Below are 11,505 nucleotides of genomic sequence, written 5' to 3' on the forward strand. Positions count from 1 at the left end.
GACAGTCCTAAAATGGAATTTTAGAATTATGTCTCATTTCCATAACTTTTATTCACAGTTTCTCATAATAATATTAGCCATAGAGTAAATTTAGCTGGAATTTATTTTCAAACTATTCTTGGACTAAAATAAGAAAAAGGATCAGCTCCCATTCTATAATAGAAGTCAAGGCAGTCTTTGATTTACGTTCTCAAATTTTCTTTGTGAGATGGTTATTTGAAGTGTAAATATATTTTCCAGTCCACACAGTTCTGAAGTATTGTCAGCCCACCAGTGCTATCATTGGAAGGCGCCATTCCCATCATTGCCCTGGCTACCAGCCACACACCTTTCTTCTTCCTTCTCCTCCCCATTCAGTCATAGTGTGACCTGGACATCTTCCTTTGCCAATTTCTGAGCTCTGGGTTAGGGGTTCCTCCAGTTCTAAACCATTAATGAATGCCCTTGTCTGAAATAGCTATTCAAAGATTGTGAGATGAGCAAAAGGTCTGGGAATAGAATCAGACCTAGCAGAGTGAGGATGGGGATTGTAATGGGATAGGTGGGGATAGGGGAGGGGGGAGAGAGTGAGGCTCAGTGTGGTGAAGGGCTTTGATTCCAGAGTTTTCCATGATTATAAATTCCCAGGGAATAATTTTCAGTTCTTAGCATTTTCCTAATAACCCCCTGTCTTCTCTTTTGGGAACTCGAGTACAAGGAGATGCCCTGAGTACTTCTGATCCAAAAGTTCTATTTTTGGGGCCAGTGCATTGAAAAATATGGCATCCTTCTCCCCTTTGCTCTTTCATGAAAGAAGAGCACATAGCTTGGGTTTTAAATGCTGATAGTCAAGGCTCAGATGGTCTTACAAAACTTTTTCCAAGGACCTGTGCTCTCGACTTTCTATTGAGACCCTGTAAGAAGAGATTGGCATATCTTTTTATCATGAGAATGATAGATCAATGGGGAAACGCAAATTCATTCTGTTTTTTGCTGGATCTGCTTAGGGTCTGCCAGTGAAATGAGTTTGCCACCTTGTAGGTAGAAGTCACAGAGATAGGCGTGGCTATGGGTGCTTTCTAGCTCTTTCTGCCTTTCCTTACATGTTCTTATCACAAAGATCCCCATCTGGAACCAATAAGCTAAAAACATAATCAAAATACATGAATTAGGCTGGGCACAGTGGCTCAAACCTGTAATCCCAGGACTTTGGGAGGCCGAGGTGGGCGGATCACAAGGTCAGGAGATCGAGACCATCCTGGCTAACATGGTGAAACCCCGTCACTACTAAAAATACAAAAAATTGGCTGGTTGTGGTGGCGGGCGCTGGTAGTCCCAGCTACTCGGGAGGCTGAGTTAGGAGAATGGCGTGAACCCGGGAGGCGGAGCTTGCAGTGAGCGGAGATCACACTACTGCACTCCAGTCTGGGTGACAGAGCAAGACTCTGTCTCAAAAAAATAAAATAAAAAGACATGAATTATTGGCATTTTGTTGGTATAGGTGAAGGCTGGAAGCACATCAGTATAGTCTCAAATGCAGCAAGAGGTGGAAAATCCCTAGGGGTGACAATATGGAAAGAAAGGGATTTTCTAAAGCCATCATGCCACCTGTCTGGGGCAGGTGTATTTCCAGGGACCATTTCTATGTATGGGTTATTCATTGGTTTGGGATTACCTCTACAGGGAAAAATCACATTTTTAAAATGTTAAGGTTGTGTTAAGACTTAAATGTTAAGGTCATTATGAAGTTATTTAGCGATACTGCAGAAATTAAAGTAGGCACTCTCAGCCAAGAGTCAGATTCTCCCACTGCCTTAAAGCAATTACCTAGCTGCACTCTGCTGATGAGATTCCCTTAAAATGGAAATAAACAGTAAGGCTACTGTGTATTCTAGATCCTAAAGATATCATTTATTTTAAGTACAAAGCAAAATTATTTAAAAATGTGAATTCCCTTGGCAGAAATTTTCCTTCCCTTCCTCTATGAGAATGAAGGAGAGTTGTTAACATGCATGACTGTCTCTAATTGTAATTAATTAAAGACAGAGCTGAGCCCCATACCTCAGTGCTGCCAATTCCAAGTTCCAAAATTACGATGTTAGTCTGGTGTTTGGGGAAGTATTTGGGGGCCACAAATACATCATTTTTATATTATCACATAATAAAACAAAGGTACTTTAGACTACATTGAAAACAATTATAGACAAATATTTCATGCTGAAAGGGACAAAAGGAAACTGCTGGTCAACTTCACTTGTTTATAAATCACTGCTGTTTTATAAGATTCAGCTCATTAGTATTCTGCTTCCTTTGTGCTTATTTTCTGATAGGACCTAGATATTCAGGAAAAGCCTTTCCACCATGTTGTTTAGCTCTGTGCCCAGTATTGCATCTTTGGACTTCAAAATGGGTTGGTACTGAAATCAGCTTTGTAGTAGAAAGAGTAAAGGAGGGAAAAATACTGTGACTGTATAGTATCTAAATAACCATATATATATGATTATCATATATATGATTGTATAAATCATGTATATAAAGGATTTTAATTTTGACGCTAGTCAATATAGCAACTTTGGGATCATTTAGCTAAAATTTAATTATGGCTATTTCTTGACTTTGAAGGAGATGATCTTCAACTCTTACATTAAAACAACAAAATGAAGTATGAAAATATATCACAGGAGTTACATTTTATAGAAGGGATGTGTGTTAAAGTGCAGTAAAATGAGAGAATAATGTGAATAGGCATTCAAATCTGTAATCCTGGATTTAAAAATTTGAAGTTGTACTTTATGGTATTTCATTGTATGCATATATACCCTTTATTTTTGAGATAAGATTGGGGAAGCGTTTGTAGTTAAACGGTTGTGGAAGTGTATGTTTTTGTATATTTACCAGCTTTTGAAAATGAACAGATAGATAAGCTATCACTAACTGATTTAGGTGCATTGTGGGCAGGCATCAAGACTGAAGGTGGATTGTCACAGTCTCAGTCACCTGGACAGACAGGATTTCTCAGCTATGGCACAAGCTTCAGTACCCCTCAACCTGGACAGGCACCATACAGCTACCAGATGCAAGGTCTGTATACACACATTGCTATTTTCCTTAACCCTGTAGGTTGATAGTTAACTTCTAAAGTGGAATCTGATGTCCCATGTAAGTAGTAAATCAGGATGGCAACTGGATTGGGCTTAGAGGCAGGACACCTGCTTCTGGTTTGGTTCGTCACTTACCTATTTTCTAGGCCTATTGTAACATCGGGGGTTAGACTGAATGATCTCTAAGATTCTTTCCAAAAGCACTAAGTTTTTTGTGAAGTTGACATTTTGCCTTTGTGTCTTCTGTCAGTTATAAAAGAAATAAAAAAGTCAAAAGTCAGCCATGTAGGAGGTTGTGATACGGTGTATACTAAAAACTTACTCACTTGATATTACCATCCAACTTTTCCAAAGGGCTGTTTTCTTTATTTTCATTATGAAGTGAGGCTTGGGAAGTGACAGTCATAGCTCCAGAAATAAAGTATGTGATAAGTGTTGAATAATGATCTCCCAAAGACCAGTTGATCAGATTTACAGACACCCAGTGAATCTTTAAGAAAATGCTTGTAAGAATCAGTCCCTGGGTTCTGTTTTTGAAACTATAGGCAAGACATAGTGTAAGTACAAGTCAAATGGAATGACAACTGTCATTGTCAAAGCTGGTCTCAAGAATGCATAGACATTACTTAAAAGTAGCACATTTGTTATCTTGCAAATAGATCTTTAAAGTGCTTGAGAATAGTTCTCGCATAATTTAAACATTTTCCTAATATCTTGTCTTTACTACAGTTCAGTTCAATGAATCATATTCGGCCTCCTAATAGTGCCAAGCCATAGTTGAATCAAATCCCTGATTATCTCTTTTTGATTGAAGGGGTTATTTTATAGTTGTTGTTGTTTTATATATTTTATCTTATTCTCCATTGCATTAATAATATTTGTTTATTGCAGACAAATTATAAAATACAGAGAAGCAAAAATATAGTCTATGTCTCATACATTTATTACTATCATTATATGTTTATCTAGATATACAGTATGGGCCCATTATTATATAATACAGTATTGCAACCTGCTGTTTTTAGCAACAAGTACATTTTAATCATCTTTTCACATCAATAAGTTCTGTTCTATGGTATCCTTTTAATGGCTACATGGAATTAAATAGGTATGTCTTATTTAACTAATTCCCTATTATTTGACATTCAGAGCAATGCTATGCATGTCTTATCTACACACCTTTAATTATTTCCTTTGAATAAGTTTAAGTATAGAATTTCTACATAAATTGTTTTATGCTCCTTTAAGGATTTCCTATACATTTACACAAGGAAGTGCTGTGTATTCAAGTGTACACATTTGACAATACCTTTCTTTGAAAAAAGTGTCATTTTGGTAGATACAAGATTTAGTTTTATACAAATTTAGAAAAAACATAAAACATTTTTTCTTCTCTTCAGTGGCAGTCATGTTTATTTTATTATTTTCACATTAAAGATCTCAGCCTTTTAAATGTTTTATTAATGTTTCCTTAAGAATGATATATATATATATTTTTTCAATTTATCATTTTTAAGAGTCTATTTTCCTGTATAGCAAACTACAATGTTAGGGGACAAGATCCATTAACCTTTTCATATTTGATTTTGCATTTGATTCAAAAGGCCTGAACTACAAAGTTTTGACATATTCAGTGATTACCAAATAAAAACTTTTATAACAGATAGCATTTATTGGTAGAAGGATATTATGTGCCTGATTCCAAAACTTTTATGCAGCCTTGGAAAAGAACTGTTCTACACATGCTGAATATCAATTGAGTAAAGGAATATAAAGAACAAAAAGTGATGGAAAGACTTTATTAATGAATTTAACAGTCCTGGGCTCTAGTAAAGAAATGGATCATAAGGCAGACAAGGTCTGTTTGCTCACAGAGCTTTCATTCTTGCCAAAGAGAGAGACAGTAGACAAGCAACCAACTAAATTATACAATTGCAGATTCTTCCAGGAGATATCAGGAAAATAAAGAGTGCTGGAGGGGTCCCAGTGTCTACCAGGGTGCCTGTGATATACAGGTCTCCTTGAGGAGAAGTGGATCTTAAAAGTGGGAAAGAGGCAAGTGAAGTGCCCTGCCCAGAGCAGAGCTACAGAATTGTATGGTTCTGGGCCTGTGCCCATCCACAGCCTTGCCATTACCTATCCACCAAAAGCTAAGTACAGAAACTGAGAGTTAGCATCTAGAAACTTTCATAGTCAGTCAATAATAAGTTTTATGTTTATTGAATCAAATACTGTTTTTTAAATGAGACTCGTACTCTCTCTTTTTTTAGAGAAACATTTTTTTTCTTTTAGAAGTACATTACTTTGTGTTTTGCTCAGTTATCGGTCTGTGGAGGACTGGAGGAAAAAACCGATCCTGGACCTCAGATAGTTTGAGAAATGTTGTGCTTGAGAGTTACTTTTATCTTGCTCCTCTCCCAGATCAAAGCTTATGCAGCAGAAACAATTCAAAACCAGCCATTAGAGTATAGTGCATAAAAAGGGGGAAATGAATGAGTAGAAAAGGAAATGAATTTGGAAGAAAATAAAACTATTTTTTAAAAGAAATAAGGACATGGATAGCACCAAATAAGGCATTGCTTTTCTATCCACAGATTTATTATCATCTGGGCTTACTGGATATTGCATTAAAACCTTTTGTGTGTTTTTGTACATCCCTTAGTTGAATGGCTTTTCCAGTGGGACATTGGGACCCATTTCCCATGACTGAGGTATTATTTCACATGACTATTTTTATAATGATATTCAGTTTTAGACTGTCGGATATATAGGTTGAGTATTCCTAATCGAAAAATCTGAAATCGAAAATGATTCAAAATTTAAAACTTTTGAGCACTCACATGATGCTCAAAGAAAATGCTTATAGGAGCATTTTGGATTTCAGATTTCTGGGTTAGGAATGCTCAACCAGTATATAATGCAAATATTCCAAAATTTGAAAAAATTCAAAATCCAAAACATTTCTGCTCCCAAGCATTCCAGATAAGGGATATTCAACCTGTAATATGACTTCCACATATTAAGCCAGATGATAATATACTATTAATTTGAAAATTAACTTGCCAAAATGATGATGGATAATGCTATATAATTAGCTACAGAATGTATATGGCCAGATTTGGGTACTTAATTGTGATTAATATGTAGTTCTTAAATATTAAATGCAGTATGAATGCTGCTTCACCATTATTCAATGATTTTGGCCACCTAGTTGTGGGAATCTGTTGACCTTTGAGTGTCTTTTCAATACATGTTTTTTAACATAGTAATTTCTACAACGTCTAAAATTATTTTCAAAATTCCTTCAGTTCTTTTAATCCTTAATGAATAACAGTGATTTTTTTTTTTGCTTATATCGATTTCATCTTATAGCTATTAAAATGTATTTGAATCCTGGATGAGAATATATTTTGGCAACATGGGGAATATTTTTGCCTAGCTTTATTTCCGGGAAATCTTTTCAACTTTTAAAATATAAGGTATGATGACTAGTTATTCAGAGATTTAGCTGTTCGAATTTAATATCAGAATTTTACAATGGTAGAAGAACTATTCTAGTAGCCCAGGGGAAATATTCCAGTAGCCCCCAAAACTGAAGTGTGACGTGTATGCTTCCTCTAAGTGTTTTGCTGATTAATTTAAATAAAATTTATGATGATCACCTCTTTGGTTCTATCAAACTTAGAAAGACTGGAGTAAAGGTATAGTGAAATCTGCCTCCCTGGTTAGCAGTATGGGTTCTGGAGTAAGACTGGCTGTCAGCAGTTCCACCTTTGCTTTCTGTGGGCCTTCAGCATGTGACTTGACTCCTTCACATCTGTTTCCTTATCTGGAATATGGGCATAAGATCTCCCACAATAGTGTTGTGAGATGTCGTTGAGATTGTCTGTAAATCACTCTGACCAACCTATGGTACAGAGTAAGAACTCAAATGATTGTTGTCAATTTTACTGCTCTCATTGCAGTGGTGACTGGTTACTATTATTTTCGTTATTATTATTATGGTCCAGCTTTCTGGAGTAGTTCCAGATTAGGTAGCATTACCTAAATGCTGCTTCTCTTCCCCCCACAACACACAAAATGTAATTAAAATTTTAATAATTATAATAACATATATAACAAAATATATTTTAGCCGTGAAAGAGAACTTCAAGAAACCAATAACCAAATAAGCATAGCAAAAAAGGAACCAGATGTAATTAATATGCTGGCATGGAAGGAAACTTACTCTCAACAAAGGTCAAGCTTTTTGTACATGATCCCAAAAAAAGTGGGGGAGAAACAAAATGAAGAAGAAAATCAGAAGAGAGGAAAAGCTGTATGGTGACAGTAGTGAATGGGGTCTTGGAAAGTGAGAGTGAGGAAGCAAGGAAGAGCCACTGGCAAAAAATAAACTCAGCTCTGCAGGGGTGGGAGAGAGGGAGTCATCAACCAAGTCCTTCTTGGTCATGAGAGGTCCTGCAGTCACATCTCTGCTTTGACTGCTAAGAATGCGTGGAGAAAGAGGTCTCCAACAGTCACTGAAGCATCGAATTGTTTAGTTCAGAAAATTAGGGAAGAAGATGGGAAGGTGATAAGCTGTGCTATGTAGAGATGGAAAACACTAGTGCCCATACAACAAAATAAAACAACAATTGACATTTATTGTTTACTTTTTATATGCCAAGGAGTAACCTAGTTATTTCCCTTGTGACATCTTATTTAATCTTTACATAACTCTAAACAGTGACTTTAAAAAGATAAGAACCTGGCCGGGCGCGGTGGCTCATGCCTGTAATCCCAGCACTTTGGGAGACTGAGGCAGGTGGATCACGAGGTCAGGAAATCAAGACCATCCTCCCTAACACGGTGAAACCTCGTCTCTACTAAAAATACAAAAAATTAGCCGGGCATGGTGGTGGGCACCTGTAGCACCAGCTACTCAGGAGGCTGAGGCAGGAGAATGGCATGAACCTGGGAGGCAGAGCTTGCAGTGAGCCGAGATCATGCCACTGCACTCCAGCCTGGGCAACAGAGTGAGGCTCTGTCTCAAAAAAAAAACAAAAACAAAAAAAACACCTGTGGCACTTCAGGAGGCTGAGGTGGGCAGATCACCTGAAATCAGGAGTTTGAGACTAGCCTGGCCAACATGGCAAAACCCCGTCTCTACTAAAAGTACAAAAATTAGCCAGGTATAATGTCACGTGGCTGTAATCCTAGCTACTCTGGGGGCTGAGGTAAGAGAATCTTGGGACCGTGAGGTTCAGTGAGACAAGATTGTGCCACTGCACTCCAGCCTGGGCAACGGAGTGAGACTCTATTTCCAAAAAATGAATGAATGAATGAATGAATGAGAACCTGAAAATGCTAAAGAACGCATAAAATTAGTAATTTAGTTTGTATAATATCAACAGTTAATCAAGAATGGCTACTCAAAACAGAGAATGACTTAGAACTGTCAAACCTTGTGGTTGTACATACACCTAAATTACAGAGTTTGCAGGAGTGGCTTTTAAAGAAAACTACAAAAAGCCAAAATGTAGTTGCTTGGTCTTTAAATTTTCTGAAAGACAGGCTTGATTGTTAGAACTAGAGCATTGCATTACATACTTAGTTATATAACTAGTCAAACACCAACTCATGAAGCTCTAAAAAAAAACTTCCTAGAAAACTCATTTCTGAGCACTGTCAGTGCTTAACACTTGTACAGCCTTTAAAGGGCAGATTTGGCAATTTATGGCCATTTTGCCACTGTCAAGCCTTGGAAACTGGGCCAGCCTTACTTGGTGCCCTCATTTGCTCCAAGTGATCCTTCTGGAATCACCCTTTCAGCTCCAACTTTCAATGCTTCTGTCCTGCCAAGCAGGCTTCTGTGAATCTGACACATGCCATTTTAAACTAATTCGTCATGCATGCTCTAACACTAAAATTCCATGAAATAAAACCTCAGTGATTGGGAAATCTGATTGTTTTCACCTTTGCCGCAAGAGCACTGTAAATTCTATTCCTGCTTTAATTTTTCTTTTGTGCACCACTAAAAAATTAGAAACTTAAGTTCAGCTGAGAATGAAAGTGTTCTTCCTCATAAACAATTGTAGGGTTCAACCTGAGGAGGTGAAATCTTTGCTTATTCATTTTTGACATTTTCCTGTTCCACAGTGTTAGCTTTGGTGTTTCTGGAAGAAGTTTTGGAATGGTCTGAGGAGGTTTTTCTTCACACACCATTGACAAAGCTGATGCAGATGGGTTAGCTGAATGGGTGGGTGTGGATGGACAGAGTGTGCCTGGAGACCCTTGGGTCAGTTCTGCAAAAAATATGTTTTTACTGCTGCTTACCAATCAAAGGGCACTGGCCACAAGAGTGCAACTGGGTGTCGTGTGTGAGTTTGTGCGTGTGTGCACGCATGCGTGAAAGGCAAGAACACTGCTTAGCAGAAGCAACTTTGGCCTCTGATTGCTTTCACAGAATATCTCCCCAGTGTGTCACAAATAATCTTTATTCTCCTTTTATGTAAAAGAAACAACTAACTTGAAATCAAACCTTTAAAAGTGCAAGGTCTGCACCTATCGTCACCATCCATTTAACTCTACATACAATATAGATTTATGGTTCCATCTAATACAGAAAACATTGAACTATCTTTATAATGGTGGTGCCCAATCATATGAGGAAAACAAAATTTTGTTTAGCAATGTGACTGAGGTAAGGAAGTGTAGAGTTCACTTGCAGAAGATTTTCACACACCTACAAAACAAAACCATTAAAATTAAGTTGTTACTTAACTGGTTAATCCTCAGCTCTGTGGAAAACCCAGCTTTCCATAATAGCTTAGTTCTAGTGATTCTAGACTATTAAAGGTAATGAACATCTTTAATCATATTTTAATCTCCAGTATCTAGTATTATGTCTAAAATATACAAATGTTTGTTAGAAGTGGGGAGGTCTATGTCACAATGAATGTTAGAAATTAAGGTTCATAAAAAACTCTGATTTGCTTCATTTGGGGAAATGAATTTGGAATGTAGCATAATAAAAATTCAGTTAATTCACCATTTGCAAGAGTAAAGACAAAGACATGGAATCAACCTAAATGCCCATCAATGGTAAACTGGATAAAGAAAATGTGGTGCGTATACACCATGGAAAACTATGCAACTGTAAAAAAAGAATGAGGTCATGTCCTTTGCAGGAACGTGAATGGAGCTGGAGGCCGTTATCCTTAGCAAACTGACACAGGAACAGAAAACCAGATACCATATGTTCTCACCTGTAAGTGGGAGCTAAATAATGAGAACATATGGACATATAGAGGGGAATAGCTCACACTGGGACCTGTCAGAGAGCGAAGGATGGGAAGAAAGAGGGGATCAGGAAAAATAACTAATGTGGCTTAATACCTGGGTGATGAAATAATCTGTACACCAAACCTCCATGACACAAGTTTACATAACAAACCTGCACATGCACCTCTGAACTTAACAATATATAAAACATAAATAAGACGTTTCAGTTAATTTATTGTCATTGTATGTTTAATGCCATCTTTCCTTGTGTTAATACTCATAGATAGAGCTGGTTGGAGACATCACAGAATCATCACAATGGTGGTATAGAATGCCTTTCTGAGTGTTTTATTTTCCTAGAATATCAATAATGGTATAGGACACTCCCATCATCCTACACCAGGGAAGGTGTCAGGATCTGCCATGATAGATCGAAGGGTCTGCACAGATGTACATGTACTAAACCCAGAGGGCCCTGGAAACCCTGCTTTGTTTATTTTCCTTTAGGCTTTATTGCTCTCACGTAGAGAAGAAAATAACACAAATTCTCACTCCCTCTTTGTATATAATGTTGTTTGTTCTGCTAAAGAGATTGGGGTTCAAACTAGTAAGGAAAGACAATAAATCAGTCAAAGGTTTGTTAAAGGGTACGTGGAAGAGACACAGCTCTGCCACCACCATCACACCTCATGCATCCCTGCCTCATTATGAAGTGGGAATGATCCGGTAACATCATCCTTGTTTCCTTTGATCTGCCTCTCTGTAGCTTTTCAAATGTATGCCTGAACCTTTTCAGTTTATTAGTCATTTAGAATCTAAAAATTGCTTAACTAAATGTGCTGTTATACTTTAAAATTTTAATTATGTATAGAAAATGTATTTTACTTTAAAAGATAGTGGTTTTAGGAAAATATACATTAAACTTAAACAATCTGTGATAAAGCATTTGAGATTTGCACTTTCTGGCATAAAGTGAAATTGAAGAATAGCTTTTGAAGCTTGCACTGATGTGCCAAATTGCCCCTTAATTGCTTTGCCACTCTTCTCATATTTATTTTTTAGTTCTTGGCATTTTATGTTCTAGAATTTTTTTTTTTTTTTTTTTTTTTTTTTTTTTTTTTTTTTTTTTTTTTTTTTTAAAAATTTTTTTTTTTTTTTTTTT

General features: G+C 36.8%; 1 protein-coding gene across 1 annotated transcript in view; it reads left to right on the forward strand.

Moving 5' to 3' along the window:
- Window positions 1-11,505, forward strand: part of EYA1 (EYA transcriptional coactivator and phosphatase 1) — a 167,231-nt gene that overhangs the window by 44,544 nt on the left and 111,182 nt on the right. Inside the window, exon 7 of the mRNA XM_017872729.1 lies at window positions 2,923-3,060. Coding sequence (XP_017728218.1) covers window positions 2,923-3,060 — 138 coding nt within the window. The remainder of the gene's footprint in view (window positions 1-2,922; window positions 3,061-11,505) is intronic.

The sequence above is a fragment of the Rhinopithecus bieti genome, unplaced genomic scaffold (assembly GCF_001698545.2).
Source record: "Rhinopithecus bieti isolate Rb0 unplaced genomic scaffold, ASM169854v2 scaffold_6536, whole genome shotgun sequence".
Lineage (NCBI taxonomy): Eukaryota > Metazoa > Chordata > Mammalia > Primates > Cercopithecidae > Rhinopithecus > Rhinopithecus bieti.